Source organism: Hyaena hyaena, unplaced genomic scaffold (assembly GCF_003009895.1).
Source record: "Hyaena hyaena isolate Hyena2069 unplaced genomic scaffold, ASM300989v1 scaffold_27, whole genome shotgun sequence".
Lineage (NCBI taxonomy): Eukaryota > Metazoa > Chordata > Mammalia > Carnivora > Hyaenidae > Hyaena > Hyaena hyaena.
Genome location: NW_024080659.1, coordinates 1235534 through 1261580, shown reverse-complemented (window position 1 = coordinate 1261580; position 26047 = coordinate 1235534). Strand labels below are relative to the sequence as shown.

General features: G+C 56.5%; 1 protein-coding gene across 6 annotated transcripts in view; it reads left to right on the top strand.

Moving 5' to 3' along the window:
- The window catches only part of TOM1L2 (target of myb1 like 2 membrane trafficking protein), a 120296-nt gene extending 94249 nt beyond the window's left edge, over positions 1–26047 (top strand). The window contains exons 8-17 of one of the 6 annotated variants that reach the window (XM_039227295.1): positions 5275–5408; positions 7144–7192; positions 7963–8086; positions 9906–10023; positions 11069–11144; positions 13445–13510; positions 19105–19164; positions 20959–20995; positions 21942–22122; positions 23230–26047. In XM_039227295.1, the coding sequence (XP_039083226.1) occupies positions 5275–5408; positions 7144–7192; positions 7963–8086; positions 9906–10023; positions 11069–11144; positions 13445–13510; positions 19105–19164; positions 20959–20995; positions 21942–22090 (813 nt within the window). In that variant the 3' untranslated portion in view covers positions 22091–22122; positions 23230–26047. Of the gene's footprint in view, positions 1–5274; positions 5409–7143; positions 7193–7962; positions 8087–9905; positions 10024–11068; positions 11145–13444; positions 13511–19104; positions 19165–20958; positions 20996–21941 lie in introns of all 6 variants that reach the window. The other 5 variants (XM_039227294.1, XM_039227292.1, XM_039227296.1 and 2 more) reach the window with 5 other exon arrangements.

The window sequence follows — 26047 nt, the reverse complement described above, 5'->3', positions numbered from 1 at the left end:
CCCCCCCCCCCCCCCCAGTTAGAGGCTGTGGGAGCAAGGCAGCAAGCACAAGGGCAGAGCAGGGGTTTCTGGTGCCCACAGTCCATGAGATCACTGCATTCTGTGCCCTTGGGTCTCATTCTTCCCAAGAGCTGAGTCGTAATGTTAGAGCCAGGAGAGGTCTCAGAAATCATCTAGCACAGCCCAAACATTTCTGTAAAGTAGTGGAACCCTTTTCTCGATGAATAAAACTCTACAGAGAACTGCAGTGTTCATTTATTTATCTGTAAATGTTTTGTTTATTTTGAGCGAGAGCACATGAGAAAGCACGAGCAGGGGATGGGCAAAGAGCAAGGGAGAGAGAGAGAATCCCAAGCAGGCTCCACCATGTCAGTGCAGACCGACCCGCACTTAGTGCTCGATCCCATGAACGTGAGATCATGACCTGAGCAGAAATCAAGTTGGATGCTTAGCCTACTGAGCCACTCAGACGCCTTTGTAATGTTTAAACTAAATAAAAGGTCCCCTGAGGGGGGGTGGGAGGGGTGCTGTCCCAAACCCTTGGCTATGGAGTCACTTCAGCGGCGCTCTGCAGAGCTGGGGCACTTCTCTGACCCCCTTTCCTTCCCTGGGGAGAAACAGTTCCAGACGGTGCTGAAGGCCCAAAGAGCTCATCTGGTCAATCATGGCCACTTGCCGCCTGCCACTTGGTTTCCAGCACACAGGAGGGCCTGAGCTCCGTGGAGGACACTGAGTCCAGCCTTGCCTTTTCTCATCTAGTGGCTCTGTGCTCTGGACGTTCGGAGCCATGTTACTGAGACACTCCCTGCCGTCTTCTGAGGGATCTGGTTTGGTTCCCCATTGGCTGCAGTGAACCGTCATTGAGGCCTGCTCTGCGTTCTGAGGCTTCCAGTGGTTAGGGTGGGGGTAAGGGCTGGTCTTCACTTACTAAGGCTCTGCTGGAGGAGCTCTAGCGACCTGGGGCAGCAGCACTGAGTAGCGGTATGGCCAGAGTGCTGTGGAAGTCTCGGGTTGGGGGGAGCCCCCAGAAAACATTTTGGATGGATAAGGAGATGGATCGCTGGGTAGATGCCTGGTAAGCGGGCATTGTAAAATGCTAGCGGGAGGTAGAATTTAGGTGTTGGGTATATAGAGTCTACTATAAAACTCTTTTTTTTTTTTTTGAGAAAAAATGTTTACAGTTTATTTTTGAGAGACAGAGTGTTAGCCAGGGAAGGGCAGAGAGAGAGGGAGACACAGAATCTGAAGCAGGCTCCAGCTGTCAGCACAGAGCCCGATGTGGGGCTTGAACTCACAAACCACGAAATCATGACCTGAGCCGAAGTCAGATGCGTAACTGACTGAGCCACCCACGCACCCCTAAAACTTTTAAATCTCTTCTCTACGTTTGAAAATTTTGTGATTAAGGGTTGAGGTGGGGAAACATTATGGGGCCTTGAAGGATGAGTAGGAATTTGATGAAAAAGAAGGAGAGGAACATGGCAGACAGAGGGGGCTGACTTCTCAGGGGCCCCTGAGCAGTAGGGCTAGTGCCTGAGGCCGTTTGCTATTCTACAAAGTCTGAAGTGTTTGGAGAAGGCCCATGGCTTTGGGAGGTGAAGCCACCAGCTTCTGCCAGGGTAGCCTAAGATGTCCTCCTGTCTTGGAATTGGCTGCAGTTTGGATAGGAAGTCACTGACCTCTTCCCCTTCCCTCCCTGGCCTAGAGAGCCAGGACTTGCTGCTTGGCCACAATACTAGACACACTTCCCTGTGTGTCTAGTATTTGTGGGGCCAGTGGGGAAGGGTTGCTGCCTTTGCTGGAGAGAGTGGGTCTGTCACTGGGTCCCAAGACCCCTTTCCCGTCAGAGATTTTTGGCAGACCCCGTGAATCCCGGTCTCATCTATACCAGGCACGGGCACACCCAGGGGGAGGGAGTGACAGGGTCGCCCAGGAAGGGGTCCTGGCAGACAGCAGAGAGGCAGGCACCATGCCTCTTTGCTCTGTCCACCACCCGGCCTCTTGTGTCCCCAGGCTCCGTCTTTCCCGCTCCTGCATCCCCACACTCTTTGGCTGGTCTCCGGCGGGTCTTCAAAGCTCTGGGCAAGATCTGCTGCCCAAGAATGGCCAAGTGTCTTTTTCCTTTTGGTGAACAGGGGCTGGTCTTTGAAAGTTCATCTAAATCCATGTTCCCTTCTTGGCCCAAAGCAGGTTCTCCCTGAGCTCTAACAATGTATTATAAATACTACGGTCATTTATACTGTTCACTTCAGTCCTGGCTGCTGGGATCCTTCACGCGATGTACTGTGATTGCTTCTTTCGTAAGTTCCTTTGTGGGCTTTCGTTTTGTTTTATGTTGATGGCCTGGCCTCATTTTAGCCCTCACTCATGAGCATACTTTGTTTCTGTAATGAGGGTTTCCACTGGGCCTTTGGCTTTGACTGTCCCTGCGGTGACTGGATTTGACCAGTGAGTGTCCATCAGCATTGATGTCGGTTATTGTGACAATCCGTCACCCGAGTTCTGGCCAGGCTCCAGGTCCCGGCAGGTTCCTGAATGCCCCTGTCCTGGCCGGCCGGGGGATATGAGCCATTCACAATGGTAAAGAGTGGCCATTTTATGGTATTTCACTTTTTACTGGATATAATGTCCTGTGCAGTTCATTTTTGGTATTTGCCTCTTGCTATTCTAACACATGTCTGTATGTTTATAAATGCTTACTGGGTCGCCGGGGAAAGGGGTCCAGGGAAAGGTAGAATCTAGGTGAAGGAGAATTCCCTGTTCTCTGAGTGGAGGCAGTGCTAGCGGAAGGCTAAGCTGACGTGATAACTGAGTGAGGACCATGATGGGGAGCTGGTGGTTTGCACGGACCAAGGGCTCAGAGCACTGTAGAGTCAAGGTCCCCATCCTTCCTTCAGCCTCAGCCTGCTCGGACCTCCCCTCCTTTGCATCTCCTGCTGGTGGGAATGCCACTCCCTGCCTGGGCTGGGCTGCCCAGGGCTCAGCTGGCACTGGAAGTACCAGCTCGGGGGGAGGAGGAGAGGGGTTTTGACCATCCAGTGATTTGCCGGGAGCTCCGCTGCGTTCTCCAAAACGAAGAATGGGAGCAAGAGAGAGATCTCACTTTCAGGAGAACCAAGAGTGGGGATCTGTTGATAGAAAAAACCAGAAGGTCTAGACACTGGGCTTGCTGTCCCTATGACCAAGAGAGACAGACAGTAGCATTCAGACTCTACAGAGGGCCAGCCACCAGGTAGAAGCAAGACCAGGGCAGTGTTTCTATAACCAGAGAGACTGGGCCCAACATGCCAGAGACTCTCCAGGTGGAGCTGTTTTCCTTCTGGCGCAAACGCCACGCTATTTTGTACACAGCCGTCTAGATACTTCTGTCTTGAAAACTACAGCTGTAGCGGGGTGGTTCTGGGCCGACCCACGTGGGTTGGGCTTCTTTCCTCAGCTGCCTCTGCTCTAAGGGAAGCAGCCCCCACAGGCTGAGCCGCCAGGGGAAGGGTGACGGCGGAAGCAGTGTCCGGCCTGCTGCCTGGCTACTCCTGGTCTACTTACTCCGTGATGGACAGGTCTGTCCAAGTGCCGACCTTGCTCTTACCTGCAGGATCAAGCCTGGGACACTGATTGCCCACCATTGGTGACGCAGGAATGCGCGTGTGCATGTGTGTACGGGAACGCTATTTAGATAACCTGAACTAAGTGTGGACGGAAGGAATGCAACTTGCCTTCATTAATTAGTTCTCTCCAAAGTATTTAGGGAGTAGCTCCTACGTGTCAGTCACGGGCACTGGAGAAATGGGGACAAAGGATGCCATCTCTGCCCTCAAGAGGCTTCAGTGTAGGGTGTAGAGCAGGAGCCCAGCCCTAACGCCCCATGTGCGGTAAGCGCACTGGTACAGGCCACCATGGCTTTGCATCTGGCCACCTCTGTGGTCCACTCGGCAGATGATTTCTGGGCCTTTTCCCTTTTGTAGCTCAGCACATGGCATGAGGGCATCCACGGGGATAAGTGGTGGTACCTCCATCATGGAGTTTATGATCTCGCGGGAGGGGACACCTAGTTCTAGCCAAGCCGGCCAGATTGTGAGACAAAATACGGAGCTGAACAGAGTTCACATGCACATGTGCAGCGAGTAGAGCAGTGACTTCTGCCAGAAATGGTTCAAAAGGAGGTGGTTTTAAGACTGAGCTGTGAGAAGGAAGGAACTCCCCACCACCCCTCACCCCCGTCATTCACTGGGGCATCAGCTGCCTCTGGTGTCTAGGTGGCCTGGGACAGCAGTTGCAGCTTTCCCCCCACCAGGACTTTTGTCCTTAGGCTGTTCCTGTAGTCAGGGATGCTGCAGGGCCAGTCTGGGCTGCGGGATGGCAAGGAGCCCTGGCAGGTAGGTGAAGGGGCTCTGCAAGCAAGTTTCCGCAAGAGCCAGAGTCGGGCTGCCATCCGGAGCAGAAGCCTGCGGTAGCCAGGCCGTAACGTGGTGAGGGCCTGTCTTCAGAGGGACAGCCCTTCCAGGGGTAGGGAGGGCTCCAGTGGTGACTGGGAGTTCATGAGAGGCATCAGCCGGGAAGAAAGACCAGAGCTTGCTGAGCTCACACCTCCTCGAGATGTCAGACGTGCCACCGAAACGTACCTAATGCGGTCGTAAAATCCATCCACCCTTGCTGCTGCCGGGGGTGTAAATGACCCCCTCTCATCTCTTTTTGGAGGGTCTTCTGCTATTAGCAGTCCATATTCTGAAGGGCCACACCCTTTCACCCAGAAATTCCGCTTCTAGGCGCTTGTCCTATGGAAGTGCTCACATAGGAGCTTGAGCGTGCACGCGAATGTTCCTTGCTGCGGTGTTGGGGTTGGGGCTGGCCGGAAAGGGGCCTCAACGTAAACGCGCAGCCACGGGGGAGGGGCAAGGGGAATACACAAAGGGACGGGGCCGCTGTACAAAGCCACGGGGAAAGGTTGTCGAGAGTAGTTTGTTGAAGAGAAAAAGCAAGCTGCAAATAACCCTGTTCTTAGATGCAGAGAACGGTCTGTACAGATACGTACCGGTGTCCGCACGACAGCACGTAGCTATGGACACCGGCCCGTCTCCTGAAAAGGAGCTCGTTGCTCCGCCAGTGGCCGGAAACGCAGAGGAGCCTTTCTCTTTGCATCCCGCCCACGTCTGGCTTTCTGGACAAGCGTGCACTCCTTTTGTGACTTTTACGAATCGGCACACATTTTCCCAAAGGAAATGGAATGTGACCCAAAGCGTCCCCAGCAGGCTAGCCAGAGGCGTGTGTGTTCCGTAGGAGCTGAACAGGACCTGTCGGGCCATGCAGCAGCGCATCGTGGAGCTCATCTCCCGCGTGTCCAACGAGGAGGTCACCGAGGAGCTGCTGCACGTCAACGACGACCTCAACAATGTCTTCCTCCGCTATGAGAGGTGGGGGCGGGGCTGCGCGGCCATTCCTTCCCGGAACAATGGAGAGCGGGGGAGGGGGGGATTAGAGTTGGAAACCGGTCGTCAGAGATGCTAATGTGCACCAGGCTGACAGGGAAAATATCTCCGGTTCTCCTGGGAACCAGCAGGCGGGAAGGTGACGTGGGGAATTAGGCTGTGCCCTTTGCAAGCCTAGGGCTGCATGCTGCCGTCCGCCCCGCCCCCAGCCCCCGCGAGGGGGGAGGGCAGGGCCCCGGAGCTTCACACCTGCTCCTTTGAAGATCCTTGGAGTTTGAAAAGGATTGGGGGGGGTGGGATTCTGTACTAAGGAAAAAAGATTTCCTCTTTCCCATCTTTAAAAAAAGAAAGAGATTTTTCCCTCCCTTTGCAAATGTCAGTGTGTCTGGAGTGTTTCAAAGAAGGCAGGGTGTAAGTGCCGGATGCTGCTGCTTAGGGAAACACACGCGCGCGCACACACGTACACGTTCGTTTGAGTTCTTTCTGCAGCCAAATCATTTTTGGATTTGAGGTAACTGACTTGAAAATTCTTTTCCTTCTCCAAAGCCTCCCCTGGAGAAGAAGTTGCCCATAGGAGGTAATGGCAGGCACGGCTCCCATATCATCACTCCGGCTTCCCCCAGGGAAGGTGCCAGAAAGCACCTTGACCAGGCCGACCTTCTCCTAGGCCTGAGGCCCTCAGAAACATGGGGCCCTGGCCCCCGGGCTGGCGTCAGTTAGGGTCACTGTGACAGATAACTTGCATCTGGGGAGCTTCAGGGGTGATTTTGCTCTGTGTGTCCCGGCCCTGGGCCTTGTATCAGCTTTGGCTATGACAGCAGGGATGACTGGTCCTGTGTCCATCTGACGACGAAGAAACCTCTGCAGTAAGAACGTGGAGTTACCCAGGGGTCTCCTGTGCCCCTTGGAGATTAGGAGCAGATCTGGATGCCTCAGCTCCCAGCCCGAGGCCCCTTGGTTTTGCCATGTGGTTCTAGTTTTTCCACTTTTAATGCGCTTGGCCTTTCACCTGTTAAACCCATTTCAGTCCCTCCTAGGATAGGAAGACAGGGGCTAATGTGAGCATTTTCTCGAGTCTGCCACGCCTGGCCTGACCACAAATTGAGAGGCACAACCTGGGGTCAGCAGCCCTGAGGTACCATTCTGGCTTGAGAGCGTTTGATAAAACGAATTGTCCCTCAAAGACGGTGTGGGAAAGGTACTCCAGGATTAGGAACTTTCCAGATGGGTTGATATTCCCCTTCTCCTTATAGGCCATGGCTCATAAAAACACAAGTCTTTCCTGAAACCAGAGTAGACCCACATCGCCCCACCAGATGGTCCTTCCCGGGGATCACTACTCACCAGGCAGTGACCCAGCAAGAGGGGAGAGCAGCGTGGAGCAGCAGATCCCGGTGACCCCTGCTAACTCTAGCCTCTAGCTGGAGAAGGTCTCTTAGCTGCCTCTTTGCCCTTGGCATTGTGGAACTCCTGAATGCCAGGGTAGCCTCCACACGGGCCTCACAGTCGCTCTTGTACCCCCACCTGCTGTGAGATGACTTGGGCATACAGAGGAAGGCGCGGTGAGGTGGAGTGTGGCCAGATCCACTTTCCCTAGGCTCCCAGGTGGCCCCAGTTGGTCTCCTTTCCTGGAGGCTCGGTCCCCAGGAGCTCTTCACAGGCCCAGGGAGCGCCACTGTGTCATGTCACCCTCCTTACTCTGCTTTCCCTTTCCCGTTAGGTTCGAACGGTACAGGTCAGGCCGATCGGCTCAAAACACCAGTAATGGAGTAAGTACTCCTTCAGAATTCTCTCTTCTCCAGAGGCTGGGAGGCCTATCTCTATTCGGTCCCACCTCTGGTTTTTCTAGTTGGGGCTTAAATATCTGAGCAATTAGGGGCGCCTGGCTGGTTCAGTCTGTAGAGCATGCGACTCTTGATTTCGAGGTCGCGAGTTCAAGTACCACATTGGGGTTAGAGTTTGCTGTAAAAAAAAAAAATAGGAGCAAGCTCAGGGTGCTTGGGTGGTTCAGTTGGTTAAGTGTCTGGCTTCGGCTGGGGTTACAGTCTCCAGATCCATGAGTTCAAGCCCCGCATCGAGGTCTGTGCTGACACTTGGAGCCTGCTTGGGATTCTCTCTCTGCCCCTCCCCCACTTGTGTGTGCGTACGCGTGCGTGCACTCTCTCAATACATAAATAAGCTTTAAAAAAAAAAAAGTACAGAGCAAGCTCTAGTTGATGGGATACTGAGGAATAGCCAACAGGCACATTTCTGGCAGGCGGGTGGCAAGGAAGCCCCAAGTTACAGCTCCTGGGACAGTGACTGTACTGGTGGCTGGTTCAGCCCTGCCGCCTCCGGTGGTGGGGAGGAGCCAGTGCAGGGCTCACTAACAGCCAGGGCCAGCCGTGGACCCCTGAAGTCTCCTGGAGTACAGCTGAGGGAGACTGCCTTGTTCCTGTCCTGGGGCAGCGTCAATGCTTTTCCCTGGGGACCCCGCATGAAGTCTGCTGATGTTTTCCTGGAAGCCTCCGAGGCTCACCGCTGTCTTCTGCTCTGGCAGGTGCTAAACGAAGTGACTGAAGACAACTTAATAGACCTGGGGCCGGGGTCTCCAGCCGTGGTGAGCCCAATGGTGGGGAACACGGCACCCCCATCTTCTCTCTCCTCCCAGCTTGCAGGCTTGGGTAAGTGTCTCATAGGGGCAAAGAGGGCCTCCTTTGCAGGCCACTTCCTGGTCATGAGTCTGGGCTGAAGGTCCCTTTCTCTCTCTTTGTTGGAAGGCCCATAGAGAGCATTTTGAGGAATCCATGGGAAAGTGTACTCCTGAGCCTGGCCAACTGTACCACTTTTAGTTCATGACTTGTGTCCCTAAACTTAAAGTTTAAACCCGTGTTGGAAAGAAGGGGTAGAGGGAATTCCAAGGAACAGGAAGTTGTTTGCTTTAAAAGAATGGTAGCTGCTGTGTTTTATCTGGAACATTCCATATGGTTGAAATGATTGTCATCTCAGTGTAAACTAGGCCAAGGATGGCAAATGGGTTTTAGCTCCTTGGCTGCTTGGGACACAGGTCTAAGGATGCTGAGGCCACTTCAGAGCTTAGAAGGTAAGTCTGTAGTTGATTGGTAATATCTGCCATGGGCTTGGAAGTAGGAAGTGATGACAGTGATTTATTTGCTCTCCTTGAACCTAACATCACCCTAAAGTGCTCCACTGTCTGAGACCTGAAACAAAAGAAGCTCACTACTTTTCCACTTCTTCGTTTGAAACTGTGTATATGATTCTCGCTGCTGCAGATTTGCTGGATGATACCAGCCTATAACAGAATGACAGTATTGATATAATAATGCATGGCCCTTGCAAAATCCTATATTTTCTGTTTTCCTTTTTTTCTTAATATTTCTCTTTATACCGTCATCCCATTTCAGTTGAGCAGGGTTTTTATTTAGTGGCCTGTCAGTTACTATAATCCCGGCTTCTTAGTATCTCATATATTTGTAGCAACTGTTTTTATTTTGCAACAGATTTCTCTGCCTTGAATCCATCCAGCATATGGCCACCATATTTAAAACCCAAAATTCAAACTGAATTCTGCTGCCTACCTTTTTTTTTTTTTTTAATGTTTATTTATTTTTGAGAGAAAGAAAGAGAGGGAGAGAGGGAGACAGGATCGAGAGTGGGCTCTGCCCTAAGAGCAGAGAGCCTTATGCGGGACTCAAACTCATGAACTGTGAGATCATGACCTGAGCTGAGGTCAGACACTTAACTGGCTGAGCCACTCAGGCACCGCTGCTGCCTTCCTTCTTAAAAACAAGTCTAGTGTTCAGTCTCTCTCCACAAGCATTTTTCATTTCTCACACCCTGGACCTCAGGTTCTGTGCCTTGGTACTTGCCTTTCCCCCTTCTCCCTGCATCAGAGTCCCCTTGACCTTCAAGCCCCATTCTTGGGTCAGTTTTGAGTCTCTTTCAGCATCTCAAGCTTGGTACTGGCATTTTCTGTCTGGCTCGCACCTACTCAGTGTGCTCCTTAGGGCCGAGGACCATGTCGAATTCAGTGCGGTCCACTCAGGAGCTGGCTCTGAACATGGTGGATGCCTGTGAAATGTTTGTCAAGTAAATACATGACCCAGGCCCTTAGATACCGTGACAGAGTTAGTGAGGAGTGCACTGGTCAGAGCATTGTGGGAAATCTGCGGAGGGACTGGCCCCGGGCCCCTCCTGCTGCCAGCAATCTTGCTTTCATTCATGAGGACTCCTTCCCCACCTTGAGCAGCTGGTGGGGGGTGGGGGCAGGGGGGAGTCAGTGGCTTTTCTGTCTGGGTCCCGCCGTGGCTCCTCCTGCACGTGGTGGGCTGGGAGTGCGGAGGAGAGGCCTGTGTTCCCCCTGCCTGACCTCCCCCAACAGAACTCTAACCCGCCCACTGGCTTCCGAACTCGGGGACCCTTCATTAAGTCCACGGGCCACGTTTTATTCTCAGCCTACCCTCGTTTGTTTTGTTGCCGCAGACTTGGGGACAGAGAGCGTCAGCGGCACCCTCAGTTCACTCCAGCAGTGTAATCCCCGTGATGGCTTTGACATGTTCGCCCAGACGAGAGGGAACTCCTTGGCCGAGCAACGCAAGACGTACGTGGGGACCGTTTCAGTGGCTCTCGGAAGATATTGGGGGAGGATTGATCCAGGCCTGGTCGCAGGCCAACACAAAGACGCCTTTTATTTACCAGATCCAGGACTGCCAAGAACGTTGAAATATGGCTGTGAAGACTTGGCAGTAGACACAGATTTTGAATGAACACCAACCCCCTCCCCCTTCCCCCCCACCCCGCCTCCCTGCCTGGGGGGTGGGTGACTGTAGTCAGATCTCTCTTGTCAGTCACAAGAGAGCGCTCCGCAGTCTCTGCTCCCTGAGCTGATGAAGAGGAGCTAGGAGCTGGGGGTGCGGCCAGGCAGGTCCTCGCAGCATGGTTTCCCTGCCCCAGCGTGTGGGAGGGGCTTCCCGGACAGCAGCTCTGGCCAGGATAAGCCATATGAAACTGGGGAAATTGATCCCAGAAGAGACACCCCCCCGCATTTCAGGGAGGCATAGGCACATGCTTTGAGCTTCTTGTTCAGCCTCAAGGCAGGTAGAGAATGCTTCCTGGAGCCCAGCACCTTGAGGTACTCAGCTTTCTGAGTCCCGTGCTCAGGCATCAGCGGGTGACCAGAAGCCCGAGGCCCCCATGCACCCCTCCCCGGCATGAGTCACTTTTAACAGCAAAAGAGGTCAGAATGCAGAGGGAGAGCGCCTCCATGGTCAGTGACAGACCCCAATCCCAGATCAAGGGACCACCTTCGTTGTCCAATGCCACCGAGGCGGCTGCTTCTGAAATAAGAACTAATGTTACTTGCAGTGTCAGAGTACTTCGTTCATTGGCCTTTGGAGAGGCCCTGGTGGTGTTACTTGACAGGAACATCGAGGTGTATGGTGTCCCAGACCCCAGAGGAAATGAGGGGCTGAGCCAGTGCCAGGACCCTGGCCACCTGGCTTCAGCTGCTGTCAGACATCAGCATGAGCCCGTAGCCTCCGCCCAAACGCCAAGGCCGCGGGGAAGCTAGAAAGCGACTGTAGGGCACCGCCCGGTGCCCTGGCACCACTGAGGGGGTACTGACTGCCTGCGCTGCTTGTCTCCAGGGTAACCTACGAGGACCCTCAGGCTGTCGGAGGACTCGCTTCTGCACTAGACAGTCGGAAACAGAGCTCCGAGGTGGTAGGTCTTTCGCCCTGTTTTTCTGCCTGGAGTCCTCCAGAGGAATGGAGGTTGGGTGGTGTGGCAGAGCTGGCCCGGTAGCGAGGCAGAAGCTGGATTGCGTGGAGGGCAGGGCATGCGGAGGGAGACTGGCGGGAGAACACTGTGTGGCGTCCTCACTCCGCCCTGTGGGTGATGCCCAGGCAGCTTTCCTGCGAAGCCCAGAGCAGGCAGGTCCAGAGAGGCGGCAGCGCACTCTGGGCACCGAGTGAGCGGACGGCAAGCTGGGGATCCGTCCTGGGAGGTCTGGCTCCAGAGCCCCTCCTCTTCTTAGCTTGACAGCCCCCAGCTCTCAGGGCACAGGTGTCCTACAGCCACATAGCGTCTTTTCCCAAATGTCACACAGCCCTGGGGGTTGTCGTCCGAGCCCACCTCTGCTGATCATGTGTAGTTGGCCTCGGGAAGCAGTACCAGCCCACCAGAAGGCAGCTGATGGGCAGGACTCGTCTGGGGATCTGGGGCGGAACAGAGGGAGGAGCAGTGGGTGGAGGCCAGGAGGCCTTTCTGGCAGCTCCGGGTCTGGAAGGAGCACAGCTAAAGGCAGAGGTGCTTTGAAGTGGAGGGCGGTGCTTCCGTGGGGGCTGTGGGTTCTGTACGATTTCAGGTCTCTGCAGGGGAAGGATTTGTGTCTTAATGCTCCTCACAAGACCGTCCCCATTTCCGCCTAGGAATGTGTGCTTGAATGAGTGTGTGTCTGCAGGGATGGGGCAGGGGAGCTGTGGGGATAATGAGCCCCCCCCGCCCCCGAAGAGCGGGACCTCTTCAGGGCCCCCCAGCTGGGTTAGAAAGGAGCAGTGCTCATCTGTCCACTGGATGGGAAGGTTGCTTCCAGAACGAGGTTCTTGGGCTCCTGCAGCCCCTGTCCAAGTCCCAGGCCCCTGTCCGCAGCCTGGGCTCTGGGGGAAGGCTCGCCCTGGGGAAGGGACTTCTCCCTCTCTCTGTTCTGGCTCAGGCAACTGGGCTTGAGGGCTGTGTGGCCCTCTGCACTGGCCACTAGGGGGCACAGGAGAGCCAGCCCAACTGCCTTGGGTCTCAGCACTCTGCCTTTCCACCCCTGGGACCCAGACTCCCAAAATCTGGGTGGTTTTCATGGCTCCGTTTCTCCCATTACTCAGAATGTCTCCCACTAACTCAGAGGTGGGGTTAGGAGGCCGGGCTGAGGGCCCACCAGCACACTGCTGGGTGAAGACACCTCCTCCTGGCCCCCCCTGGACTGGCCTGCAGCTCCGGCCCTCAGCCAAGCCGACTGGGCTTGCTTCCCACTCTGTCCCCAGGGCCTGCCCCCATCCATGCTGGGGTGTGCCCTACCGCACCTCTGCTGTTATTAGTGCCCAGGCCTGGATCCACGCACAGGAGATGTGGCCAGCTTCCCGTCCGTCACCCTTTGGGTGTGTGGCTTGGCCCGTCTCCCTGTTTTCAGAGCTCTTGATGACTCCAGCATGTTTTCCACCTGATGGTAGGCACATTGCTTTCACGTTTACTGCTCGATGGGGGGAAGCTGCGTTTGTGATGCGGGCATCCGTCTGTGAGAGTGCACACATATCCCTGTCCGTGTGCCTGTCTGCATCTCTGTACCTGTGTGTGCACACCCCCTCACTCACATGCGTCTTCAGGCCAGCATTTTAGGTCGTGATGTTCCATATCCTAAACCATACTGACCTGAATATGAGAACTAGGCCAAAGGAGAAATCAAGAACACAGTAAAGGGGAGAAAATCGTATAGCCACGGCTCGACAATGCAACCAAATTAGGAGTCTTAACTGTAAACACCTTTGTCACTTAAAAAAGAGCAGTGCACCCAAGTTCAGGGTTCAAGTTAAGAGTTTGGAAGAGGAACACCCAGGTAACTGAGAAGGAGGGGGGGAAAGCAGAAATAAGTTAGAAAGAAAAGGAGAAATGATTTGGCAAGAGCTGGCTCTATGAGACATTGACCCTTTGCCAACCCCGAGAGCCCTAATCAGGAGAAGCAGCCGGGTCGGCCTTCTGGGGCCTCATGGAGGTTTTCCCAGTGTATGGGCATTGTTGGTATGAGTCCATGTTACCCTGTTGGGATTCTTGGTTACTAAACTTCTCTTCTCTTTTCTAGGCAGGTAAGGGGCACATGCTGGAGGGGGAGGGGGAGATGGGTCACATTTCCTTACGTGACAAAAGATCAACTCTGAACAGCGATTTTTTCCGTTTCCATGATATATACTGTTGCTTTCTTTATCCTGGGTCTTGCCGTGACTTTTCTTTCTGGGACTTTTCTGTCCTCGGCCCAGAAGAGAGGTAAAGGTGGGGACTCTGGCCTGGAGCCCATAGACAGCTGGCTCATAACCCAAGGAATGGTGAGAGATCACCAGCTGAGCCGAGCCCCCTGTCCACCCCAGCGCTTACCTGTGTCACCCGCTGAGCCCTTGCGAGTCAGACAGTACAAGGCCATCATCTCCTAATGACTGGGTGCCAAATTGCCCCTACCAGAACATCCTCCTGTGTTGTACAATCTCCTTTAAGCCACAGACTGTCAGCCCTAGAAACCCCTCTGGTCTTCTGCTAAGGTCCGTGCCCCGGGGCCTAAAGGGCCTGGGACCCATATGGGAGTGAGGGAAGGGCCCTCTCCCTCCTTTTACTGTCTCTGGAGCTCTCGGCAGTATTCGCTTTTCCAGGATGAGCACAAGTTACTGTGGCTTTGGCTTAGGAGGGGACGTTTCTAAGAGAACAGACTCAAAGCATCTGATCAGTTGGAGAAGCCACCTCCAGCCTATGGATCTGGGACTTCTAGGCTGATAGGTTTTTATAATGGAGTTGTGTGTGCCCACTGGGTCCCCCAGAAGAATTTGAGACATCTTAACCCCACCAACATAATAGGAACAGAATAGAAAGAAGACAAAGCCAGGGGAGTTTAATATCATAAACACAGTTAGTTCTCATGAAGTAGAGCTTTTCTGCCACAGAGACCTGAGGGGGCCTCTCCTGCCTTATCTGATCAGGCAGGTGGCCCTGAGTCTGCTAGAGAGAGAGGGTGACCTCGTTCCAGGCCGCTTGCCTCGGCCTGATGATTTCACTTCTAATGAAGCCGCAGCCCTCCCTGAGCACCTGTAACATAAAGACCAAAGGTCTGTGCGTGCGTGTGCGGCAGGGCTGGAGCAGAGGAAGGCACAGAGGGAGACAGTAAAAGCAGTCGCTCCTCAGCCTCAGGGGTGGAGCCGGGCAGACGCTACACACGCACCATACACACTGGGCATGAAGCGTAACCGACCCCTGGAAACGGTGCTAGGCTGTGGCCAGCGGAGGGGCGCTCGGGCAGGCCAGCGTGTCTGAGGCTGTAGGCAGCACGGCGGGGGCCACCTGTCTGAGCAAGGTGTGGCCAACGCGCAGTGGCCGCACAGCAACATCAGAGTCAAGGGGGTGGAGGGACCTTCCTGCCACCCCGGCTTGGAGCTTAGGGCCCTTTGCACAGCCACACTCCGGTGGGGCCACTCCCTCTGCCGGCCAGAGCAGCAGGCACTTGATACCGCTCTGCTTCTGCACTTGACCCCAAGGCCGTTCTTAGAGACAGGGGCTGCCCAGACCATTCGGTTCCTTCAGAGACAGGCCAGGGCATGTGTGGGCAGCTTAGAGCAGGGCTCCTGGAGACCGTGTGCACACTCCACTTCCAAATTGGGGAGGTTCCAGCCGTGTGTCCTTGTGCCCGTGAGTCCTGCAAAATAGGATACTGCCCGACAGACTTCCCTGAGTGTGGTGTTAGCTGCTGGTGGTGGCACCTGCCTCTGCCCACACGAGACCCCCCTCCCCCCCCAGAGCTCCAGTCTCCGCCTTCCCAGAAACAAACCCAACTAACAGCTAACCTGGTGTCTCACCTGCCTGACTGCAGTGGTTTTTTTCTTTTAAACAACGTATATTAATTGCTTTGCCTTATTTCCCATAGTGTAGAAGCCCTGAGTCCTTCCAAACCCCCAAGTACAAATTCTTTACTTGGAAACTTTTTGTACTATCGAGTAATGCTGAAGGGCTTTTAGGCTGCTGCTCATGTTTGCGTGGACTGTGCTGGAGAGAGGATTTCCCAATTCTCATGAAATAGAACACCTGAGCTCTTCGGAAAGTGTTCCTGTTGCCCTGTCAGTCAGACTCTGAGGTCCCCTTGTGGGTTGGGGGCTGTGAAATGGGCCCAAGCTCTCCTGGGCCTTTAGGGGTCTAGACTTGCAACAGCACAGTCGACCACGCTAGATTCGTTGCCAGTCAAAGAGAACCCTGAGCAGTGTCGTGAGCCACCCTGCCTGGAGACTGCTGGGAAATTGTCCTCTCTGCCTCCCCCCTGCCCCCCGGCCATACGCAGGGTGCAGCCAGGAAGATCCCCTGAGAAGAACGAATGTCAGTCCCAACAAGACAGCAGTAGGTTAGCAGAAGGGGTGTGCTACTGTTCAAGCCCAGGAGTGGAGGGGTGCCCTAAGCAGGTCTGGCAGGCCCCCAGACACAGCAGGCCCTAAGTCACAAACAGCGCCGGCTGTGGCCGAGCCGGTGGCACCACTTGCCCACCCGCCCCCCCACCCCCCCCCCCCCCCCGTGGAGCTGGCCTGCTTGCAGCTGAGGGAGGGTCTGCGGACGCTGGCAGCTCACCCAGCGCCCCCATCACCCACTGTCTGCTGCTCCTGGCAGCCGACACGCCCGTTCTCTGTGGACTCTGAAGACAGGCGGGTGCGGTTCACCGTTGGCCCTGCCCGTAGGCGCTGGCCTTTATTGGAGGGTGGGCCTGTGCTAGCTTCCTCTATTTTTTTTTTTTTTTTTGCCTCACATCTTTTCCCTTTCTGGCTGCCTCCCCCAACACACTCCTCTTCAGACCCTTGGATTGGCCTTCAGCCTTGGATCATTGCCCAAGAAGATGCTCAAACCATGACATGTCAGCGGCCATAGTCCTTTAGGGATCAGCTGGGCCAGGCCTCCTTGGATGGATGAGAACACCGAGGCCTCCCAAGGGCCTGGTGACGTGCCCGAAGCCACGGGGCAGTGACAGAGTCCAGTGCCCTCTTCGTTGGCCAAGGCCTCTCCCTTCCCTTCCCTCGGCATGGACAGAGGAGCTTCCTCTTCTCCCCTCCCAGTTTCTGTAGTTCCTCTTTGGAGAGCAGTGTGCATGTTTAGTCTGTGTCTGGGAGCATCCGCGTTATTAGAAGGAACTTTACCCCAGTGCTACGCTCAAGGCATTGATTTACGAGGGCAGGAGGTTTATATAGCTAAGCTATTGTGTGCAGCCACAAGCAAGTCAACCCTTGCCCTGGCTTCTGTAAGCTTTACTGTTAGCTCTTTCCCTAGTTCCTCAGAGATTCCGCCCTGAGGCCAAGTGCCTTTCATATTGGAAGGCGTCAATTCCGATCACTTAGGATATTCCTAGTTTCTGGATTACAAAACAGAAACCCTGACCTGGAAGTTAGGGGCTCGGAGTCCTGTGGGCCCAAAACTAAATAGAACCTAGCCATTACCCTATTTCACAGATGAGGAGACTGAGGCCAAGAACTGCCCAAGCACACCCCCCTCTCCCTGCTCTGCCTCTTCACCTGAAGCCCTGAGGCTTAGAACAGCAGAGACTTCTGGGCTGCTGAGTGAAGAAGCAAGTCCAGAGAAAATGTATTTGCTCCAGGGACCTGATGAGCCCAGCCCAGCTGACCCATCGCCCAGTGCTCTGTCCTCAGCCTGGCTCCTGGGGCTTCGCTGGAGGGATGCCCTTCCAGAAACACACTACTTATTTGGAGATATCTAAAAGAGGGAAGAAAAGTGTTCCCATGATCCAGCTTTTGGGAATTTTTTTTTTTTTTTTTGAGAGAGAGTGAGGAGTTTCTCAAATGTCAATGTTTATTTTCTGAGCGTGCTGGCTTTCGAGATTAATCCTCAAAGAAGAAAACTGGGGCATGATACCTAGCCTCGAGGGACTTCTTTCTGAACCGTAACAAAAATACTGTAAGCCAAATCTGAAGGTTTAAGACCAGTGACCCCATAATGGCTTTGTGTTTCAAGCTTCTGCAGCACATTGCAAAGCTCCACCCATCGAACCGCCGTTCACCATAGACCATAGACCGAAGCTGGGTGGGTGGAAGAGAGCCCGGCACACGCTCCCTACGACCGTGGTTGGCCATGTTTTCTCATTGGAGATGCCCCTAACTTTCCAAGCTTTGTTTCCGGGACGTTGGCATGGTGCGCAGCCTTCCAGAGGCCAGGCATTCTGACTTAAAAGCATCAAGATAATGAAAATTGGCATCTCCTGTCACAGGAAGGTGTCAAGACAGAAGTCCTGCCAGCAAGCATAAAATTAGCAGATCGCACTCCGCGCGCCTTGACTGCCTTCTTTTTGATGGGGGAGTCGGGTGCTGCCTTAGGTGCTGTTAGTACAGTCTCGCTGGGCATTTGCGCCCTCTAGAATGAGAATCACACGCTCTTTGTCCCTAGGAGTCGTTTCAGGGTGATTTGATTTTTCTTTCATTTCAATATGTGGTTCCCAGTAAGTCAGAGAAATATAATGACAGCGTAGACAGACTCTTCCTAATCTGATCAAGGGTGGCCTTGAGTCTTTGTGAAAATGCGTGTAGGCTACCCACGCTGGGTCTGTAGCCAGGCACGATGCACATGTGTGTGTGTGCGCCTGCACGCGTGCACCCAGGACCCCTGCTCAACACACTGAGGCGGCCTTAGGAGCCCTTGCTCTACCTCACACCCCAAACTCCGTCAGCAGCAGATTTCCGTCTCTAAGGAGCAGCTTGTCCCGTCAGGGCAGGGCTGGTAATAGGAAATCTTTGTTCTTTTCCTTTGTTAAGGTCATGTTATTTTTTAGATTTGGCAAACATCAAGGCAGCTCTCTCAGTGCTTTTTTTAACTGTATTCTTACCCTAGGCTGTGACGTTGGGGGGAAACCAGCTATAGACACAGTGCTAGCAAATTTGCTAGAAGTCGTGGACTCGTGAGCCCCTGTTGCATTCTAGCCAAACGCACGTTTCAGAATCACTGCCCCTGAGGCCTTGGCATGGGTGGGCCAGACGTGGAGACTGCTCGGGCACCCATAAGGCACATCTTTGTTTGCTCGGGACCCAGTCACACACACCCCCCTCCCCACGCCAGCTATTGCTCCCCCGTGCCCCCCCGTTCTCAGTGGAAATTTTCGTTGGCTCCGGAAGCCCAGCCAGCCATTGAGACTGGGAGACAGGATGAGACTAAAGGAGCCACTGCACGCAGGACTGCTTCGTGATTGTCCCCTGAAGAGAGACAAAGACAACTAAAGCCCCGACGTCGCTTTGGTCATCAAAGCCCCAGCCTGGCCGGCTTGTGTTGGCGGTGAGATGTGCCCGCCTGCTGTCAGCCAGGCCACAGCCAGGCCCCGGCGCTCCCCTCCTCCCACTCAGAGACGCACTGGGACACATTCCGAAACACTCCGTGCCCGCCTGACCACTTGCAGCCCTGCTCCGGGCAGACTGCCACTTGGGCTCCCCAGAGGCATCAGGGGCCCCCTGGTGTCTCCTCCAGTCACTCCCGAGGGCTGGGCTCCATGGCCGGTAGGCAGGACTCTTCCAAGGGTCCTAACCCGACCAGTTCAAAACCAAGCTGCAGGACCAGCGCATGCCTGGGCTGAGAGGTGCTTGGCAGCCCTGGGCTGAGAGTAGTCAAAAAGTTCTCCATTTCAAGAACGCGTACTGCTGCCCTCCCTCCCTCCCTAACCCTGCCCCCTCCAGCGCCCGCCGTCAGCCCTGCTTCTTAGAACTGCCCACCTCATTGCTTTCTTCACCTGCCATTTCATATGTGGCTGCCTCGTGTCGCCCGCGCCTGCTGTGCCAACGTGTTTTTTTGCTCTTTGTACGTTTTGGTTTCATTTGGGGGTTGCTTTTGATGATTTACTTTGTTCGGTGTTCTGTCTCCCCTCGCCTGGCTGTGGGGCTGCCTGGCCCGCTGCTTGCCGCCTCCATAGATCCCCGTTGCGCAGCCCTCTGTCATGGACGACATTGAGGTGTGGCTCAGGACGGACCTGGTGAGACTTGACTTTTCTCTTACGTGTGTGGGGCGTGGCGAGGCAGAGGCGCTTCTGAGGACAGGCCGGGGGCCAGGGCCCGCTCCCCTGTGCGGTGCGGAGGAGGGACGCCTACTGGGGCGCAGAGCACCTGCTCAGGGCACAGCCCCGGGGCCTCGGCCGGCGGGGCTCTGGCGGCTCCGGGACTTGCGTCCGGTTACTTTTCTGGATCTAGCGTGTGTGCGCCTGGGTTCCTTTGCTTTGGGGTTTTTGTTTGGGTTTTGGGGGATTTTATGGGTTTTATTTTTATTTTTATCTTTTCTTTTTCACTGTAAACTGTATACAGAGATGAGCCGAGTGGTGGTTTTTAGTTTTTTGGGGGTTTTTTTGTTTGTTTTTTTGTTCTTGTTTTTTGTTTTTGTTTTTGCTTTTACTTTTTGTCATCCCACTTCCCCAGTATCGTCTGGTATCTCGGATTTAAAAGCAGCACCCTTGCCCTGGGAATGTTGTCTCTGTCCGCAGAGCTAGGGCAGGAAGGTGAGGACATAGTGCAGCTGCAAATGGCAGCAGGTCCCAAGGAAGGGAGGGCTGCAGTGGCTGGTCCCTCCCTCTGCTGCTCACAAAGCACTTTCACTCTCAGGCGGCTGTGTGGGAGGCAGAGCGGGGGTGGTTGGCCAGGGGGTCTGACAGACAAATGCACTCTGGGAGGGGAAGTGGCTCTCCCAAGGTCATGGGCTGGGCATATTCTCCCTTAGTCCTAGAGCCACCTCATCTCTTGCTCCTAGCTGCCACCTCCTCAGGGGACCCTGTCCCCAGAGCAGAGCGTTTTTTACCACAGGATTGGCCTGGCTGGTGGTAGGCTGGTGACTTGGCCCCTCCTGTACTAGGCTAGGGCGTCCCACTGCTCTGGGCCACCTCCCCACAAGGCCAGGCTTTACGAAGACACCCATTGCCCAGTGAGTTAGACCCCCAGGTGCCATGCCAGGGGAGGACGAAACGCCCCATTATATCTTCCCAAGGGAATGCCTGGAAAAGAAATAGCTCCTGTCACAGAGGCAAAGCAGGAAGGACCAAGGCCCTCACCTAACGTCGGGGGTGGGGGGGGCGGGCCCAAGGTTCAGAAAGGGAGAGGGATCTGTCTGGCAAGGCTGAGCAGCAGGCCAGTGGCAGGGCTAGAAAGGAAGCCAGGTCTCCCGGCTGAGCCCAAGGCCTCGTCCACTTCCCCGTGCAGTTCCCTTCCCTGTCACCGTGCAGTAAGTTCCCAGCGACCACTGCGTTCTGCAAATGAAGTCAAGTCCTATCCACTGTCATTGTCAAGAGCAGTCAGAGAGAGCTCCCGTGGCTTCTCAGGAAGCGGCAGCAGGTGACGGAATCTGGGCCACAGGAGGCCATGGGACGTGGCTTCTGGCCGGACAGCGCTCTGCTGCCAAATACTGCCTGGTGTTGGGCCCCGTGCCCTGGGCTTCGTGGCTCTGTCCCTTCCAGGCCTCATGCAGTTCCCAGCTGTTGGCGTGGACAGTGGGCTCCCACTGGGAGAGGGTCGCCGGGTAGCCAGAGGCCGGCTGCGGTCCTGCACGTAGCTCCAACCCAGAGAACCAGCCTGTGCCTTTTTTTGGATTTTTCTTTCTGGCTTTCTGGAGGCTCAAAGCCTAGAACTACTCAGTTTGGAGTGGTTTTGCTTTTGCTTTTTAGAAAACGGTTTTTGTGCCCCCAGTAAGACAAGCAGTACTTTACTCTCACAGAACTCTGGGCTCGGGAAGTGGGGGGTTTGGCCCACGCTGGGCCCTAATGCTACTCTCTCTGCTCCTCCCACAGAAGGGCGATGACCTGGAAGAGGGCGTCACAAGTGAAGGTATGACCAGGCCAGCACCTTGACAGCTCCCCACCCTCGATCTGCTACCCCTGGCCCGGGCTCTTGGGTGCACACGGGCCGGCACCCCCACCGCCTGGGAGCCTGTGCTGCTAGCACATCTCCTGGGACCCATCCTTGCTTGACCTGGCCTCCTAGGCCAGGGGCTTCTCTGCTGTGTCCCAGCCAGGCCCCACGCTGATGAGAGGCGTGCCAGAACACGTGACTTTAAGAAGGTCACAGAGCTAGTGGGTAGTAGGTCCAGATTGCCATCCTAGGTCAGCGTGTCCCCCAGACCTGCAGTCCCACCCAGTCTGTCCCCACCCCTGAATTCTCCATCCAGCAGAGAGGCAAGAATGCCACGCAGTCCACAGGGCACACAGGGAGCTTGTCGGGCCTGGTGTCCTGTGACCCCACTTCGGGGGGTGGGGCAGTGGATGATGGGTCGAGTAGGGAAGTTCCCATCATGGTCCTCCAACCCCCCCATCTCTCTCCTCTCCCCTGCTCCTCCTGTCTTCCCCACTCCCTTCCACTCTCCCCTCTGCACTGCCCCCTCCCTGCTCTGCTGACCATCCGATCAGACCCCCTCCACTGGCAGAACCTTGCTTGGAGGATGAGAGTAGGGTCAGGGGATGGTCTCTGCCAGGTTCAAGTGGAGACTTGCCCCTCCAGCTTTCCCTGCCCTGCCCCCAGTGCTGATCGGACAGAGGGGGGCAGAGAGGGGAAGTCAAGGCTGGGTCTCCGGGCAGCAGACAGCCCAGAAGCACCCCTGGCTCTGCTGGTTGCTACCCTGCCACTCCCTGCCTCCTTCCCTGCAGGCAACCCCGGGCTAGTGTGCTGAGGGGTAGGGGGAGGGACAGTGAATGGGGCTCGGAGGGGAGCAGGGGGGTTGTGGTCTGGGCCTGGCCTCCTACCAATCCTGCCCCTTGCCCTGGGTTTTGTATTGCAGAATTTGATAAATTCCTCGAAGAAAGAGCCAAAGCTGCTGAAATGGTTCCCAACCTCCCCTCGCCCCCAGGGGAGGCCCCGGCCCCAGCCTCAAACACCTCCGGCCGGAAGAAGTCTGAGCGGTCAGAGGATGCCCTCTTCGCCCTGTGAGCCGTTCTGTGGCTCGGCTCCCCAGACAGCAGGTCACCTGTTCCCCCGGTCCACACTAGGCACTGGCCATTCCTCCCATCCCCCGTCCCCCCTCGGTCCTGTGCTGCTGTGTCTCCACGGGTACGCCACTGTGTTTGCTCCCAGGCCTCCACTAGTCAGGACCAGCTTTGGCCACCTTGTTCTCTCCGGGTGGTGGGACAGCGTCGCTGCAGCCAGAGACTCTCATCCTCCGCCCCTGCCCCTCTGGCCCACAGGCTCCCTCTACCCATGTGTCCTCCCGGGAAGAACAGGCATCGGACCCAGCCTCAGGCAGGGCAGTCCCCGTGGGACCATTTCCTGAGGAGACACCTGGCCTACCTTCCTCCGATTTCCGCCCACAGAGAAGGGGGTCAGACCCCAGCCCCTTCCCCTCGGGTCCTGCCCCTGCCTGGCTCAGTGGGTCCCCTTGGGCCGGCCTACCCTCCCATGCCCCTGTTCCACAAAGGGCTTGTCTGCACCTGTGAGTTTGGCCTCACTCCCTGGAATGCTGCTCCCTGACGCGTGTCACCTTGTGGCACTTGGCGTGCTCGGCACTTTAGAAGGCTCTGTGGGTGCCCTTGTGTGAGGCCTCTCAGCTTTTTGACCCTCCCTCCATCACACAGCTGCTAGCCCGGGCCCCTGCCCTCAGCAGCTGAGCCTGGGACCCACAGGTTCCTGGTGTGCGGAGGGAGAGCCAAAGGCGATTGCGGAGACAGCATGTGACCCATGGATGCTGGTCACGAGGCGCACGGGTTAGCTCCTGCAGAGAGCCGCCACCGTACACCAGGCCGCTCCGTGTCCCCGTCCGTGGAGGGACCTGCGTGGGGAGGAGTCGCTCTGGCTCACTTGGGAAAGCTCGGTGGGCTTGTGAACGCGCCACGCTCGGGGCTGTGGCCTGGCCTGTGGCAGCCTCTGCGCCTCTACCTCCGGGGCCCAGCAGCACGTGGCTCTGCGCCAGGTTTGGGGATGCAACAATAAGGGGCTGGAGTGACCCTAAGGTCCCTGCACTGCCCGTTGGCGTGGGTCTCCGCTTCCTCCACAGAATGTCCCAGCAGCCTACCCTCCCCCCGCCCCGAACCCCCCTCGCCACTGATTTGTACCCTCTCTCCAAACCAACCTAGAAGGCCAGCAGCCTGGGGCTGAGAGCTAGGGCTTGAGGACACCTGCTCCCGTCACCGCGTGTCTCCTGGCCGCAGACAAGGCGCTCAGCCTTGACACCGTCCGGGGTCCAGCCCACCCCACCTCTGCACTATGGTTGCCCAGAAGAAGAAAAATGCTGCAGCAGCTGCTCCGAACCAGCCCGTGAGTTGCTGGGGCCCGGGTCAGTATTCCAGAAGGCGCCACCCGGGTACCCGGGCCAGACGTGTTCCTGAGCTGTGGCGTGGTCAGCCCTGGCAGGCGGAGCAGGGAGGAGAGCTGGGCTTGACGCCGGCCGACACCAGGGCCTCAGGCTCTGGAAGAAGCATTCAGGCCTGGGTCCGGCACCTCTGGTGGAGAGCGAGGCGCACCCCAGCCCAGAACCCCGAGCCCTGTGACTCCCCCCAGCCTCTTCCAGAGGGGAGGTCCGGGGTCTGGTTGAGGGCCCTCCTGGCAGGACCGGCTGGGTGGGGGGTCACATTCTGACACCTCCGAGGACATGCAGGAAGCTCCCCCTCAGAGCTCAGCCAGCCTGACTCCAGCCCCGCCCTCCCTGGCAGCCGGTGCCTCACTCTACTGTCCCCCCAACCCAGCCCCTCCGCCCACCGGCTCCTCTCTTCTCAACATTGCTCACAGCCAGAGCCCCCTAATGTCCCTGCTTGGACATTAGGATATCTGAAGTTAGCTGTCCAAGGTGGCTGGGATGGTCTAGTTGTACCCAGCTCGTACCCCCAGCAGCCGGGAGCGCCTGTCCTGAGGGGCCGGGGGCCCGTCCCGCAGCAGCCGAGCCCCGCGTCGTCCTCGGAGGGAAGAGCCAGCCTCCCGGCCTTGTGGGAGGGGACGTGCCCCCAAGAGCGGGAGCCTGAAGGGTCTGAGGGGAGAGGAGGCCCCCGGCAGAGAGTGAAGCCGAAGCCGAGGCCTGTGTCTGTCTGGGGAGACCCCAGCACAGCTGCTCTCAGTACCTGTGGCGCAGAGCTGCCCCCCAACTCCAGGCAGGGCTTGGAGAGGCCGGGCCGCCCCTGGGCAGCGCATGGTGGTGGCGCCTGTGGCCGGGAGGTGTTGGCTCACACAGGGAAGAGGCCCCGCCTTCCGGGCCCGCGGCTGCCCCTCCTGTTCACCAGTCCTATCCGGAGGCAGCCTGGCCCTACCCTGAGGCTGAGGTGACACAGGCTTGAGGCCTGCACAAAAAGCGGAGTAGGGGCCCAGGTGGCCTTAAGGGGGTGCTGCTCAGCTCTTCCTGTCCCGAGGCCACAGGCACCCCAGGCCACTCAGCTCTTGGCTCCTTTCCCCCCCGGGGAGCCCAGCTCCCTGGCCGCCTGCTTGGGGAAGGGAGCCGCGCTCTGGCAGGACAGCTGGCCAGTGCCTGTCCCCCAGGAGTGAGACCCTCACGAGCCACCAGCCGCTCTACAAGTGTTAGAAATCACAGATACAGTATGTACTTAATTACACTAAATTATTGCTGGGATTCCTTATAAGCACTAATTATACCTGATTATAGGTTAAAAATATTTATTTTGTCAAAATATTTTCTTGGGGATGTGTTTAACCTTTTCTGTGTTCATTGTGTGCGGAGATGAGAAAACTAACCATTTCTTCCCGCCTACCTTTGTGGCCAGTGGGCAGTGGTGACCCGGGGCACTGGTGGCACTTGTGGCCAGCCTGCCCCAGAGCAGTCCCTGCCTGGGATCCCCCCTCCCAGGGACCCAGCAGGCCAACTGGGGCCAGGCCGAGGGGTGACCTGCCTGCTTATCAGCTTGCACGGGACAAGGGGTTTCTGAGCCGAACGGGCTTGATGCTGGCCGGGGCCAGAGGGAAGGGTGATTCGGTCCGCTGTCTGTCCTGTCTTTCTGTTTGTCAGCCCCATCCGCGTGAGTGACCGTGCCATCTGCCGTGGCTCACTGCCCTTCCCTTCCTTCCCCTGCGATCCAGAGCAAGGGGGCCTGGGGAGGTACGGGGCCTGCACTGTCCCTCAAGGCCCCCCGACTGGGAGAGTGGTGGCCAGGGCTCTGGATAGACAGCCCGGTGGCGGCAGGCACCTGGACCGCTCCAGCTTCCTGGGGCAGAGAGCTGCTCTGCCGCCTACATTCCTGCTCCTCCTCGTCCTTCCTGCGCCACCCCCGCTTTGTCTCCACATACACTACACACGTTTCCAACTCCCGTCGGGCCCAGCCTTCTGGACGGCTGAGGAGGACTGTGGGCTAGCTGGGGAGGAGCACCAAGCAGGAGCAGCGTGTTCTCAGCCTGGCCCCCGCCGGCCCGCCACAAGCCTCTCCTCCTGGGCCCCTGGGCCTGTCCACCCCCGTGGGGACCAGCCAGCCTTGCCACCGTGGCTGAGTGTGTGCGGGCACCCAGAAGATGCCCCTTGCAGTGCCCGCCTCTCCCAGTGCCGTCTCCGGCCCTTCCTGTCCATGGGGGTCCAGGCGAGGCTTCCCCTGCGGCCGCCCGCCGCCAGCCCTGCGATTACACTCCTGCTCACGTGTCTGAAGTCTCCGAGCTCTCCTGGAGAAAGGGAGATGGGTATTTATTTCCTAAAGTTTGCACTTAATTTGCGAGGGTCTCAGGATTGTTGGGGGCTATTGAAAGAGAGATGTGTTGGGTTTATTGTCCAATCGTCCTAGAAGTCTGATGTTCCGTCACTGTTGTGCGTTTCTGCGGGCAGAGCCGGTGGCGATGGAGGGGCGGGTCAGTGCACTCGAGGCTCAGCGCGTCCATCCACCCACCGGCTCTCCTTCCAGATGTTGTCTCTCTAGTTTGGGTTCTTGCATGTAAAATACTCCACAATAAATAAATGAACAAACTGTT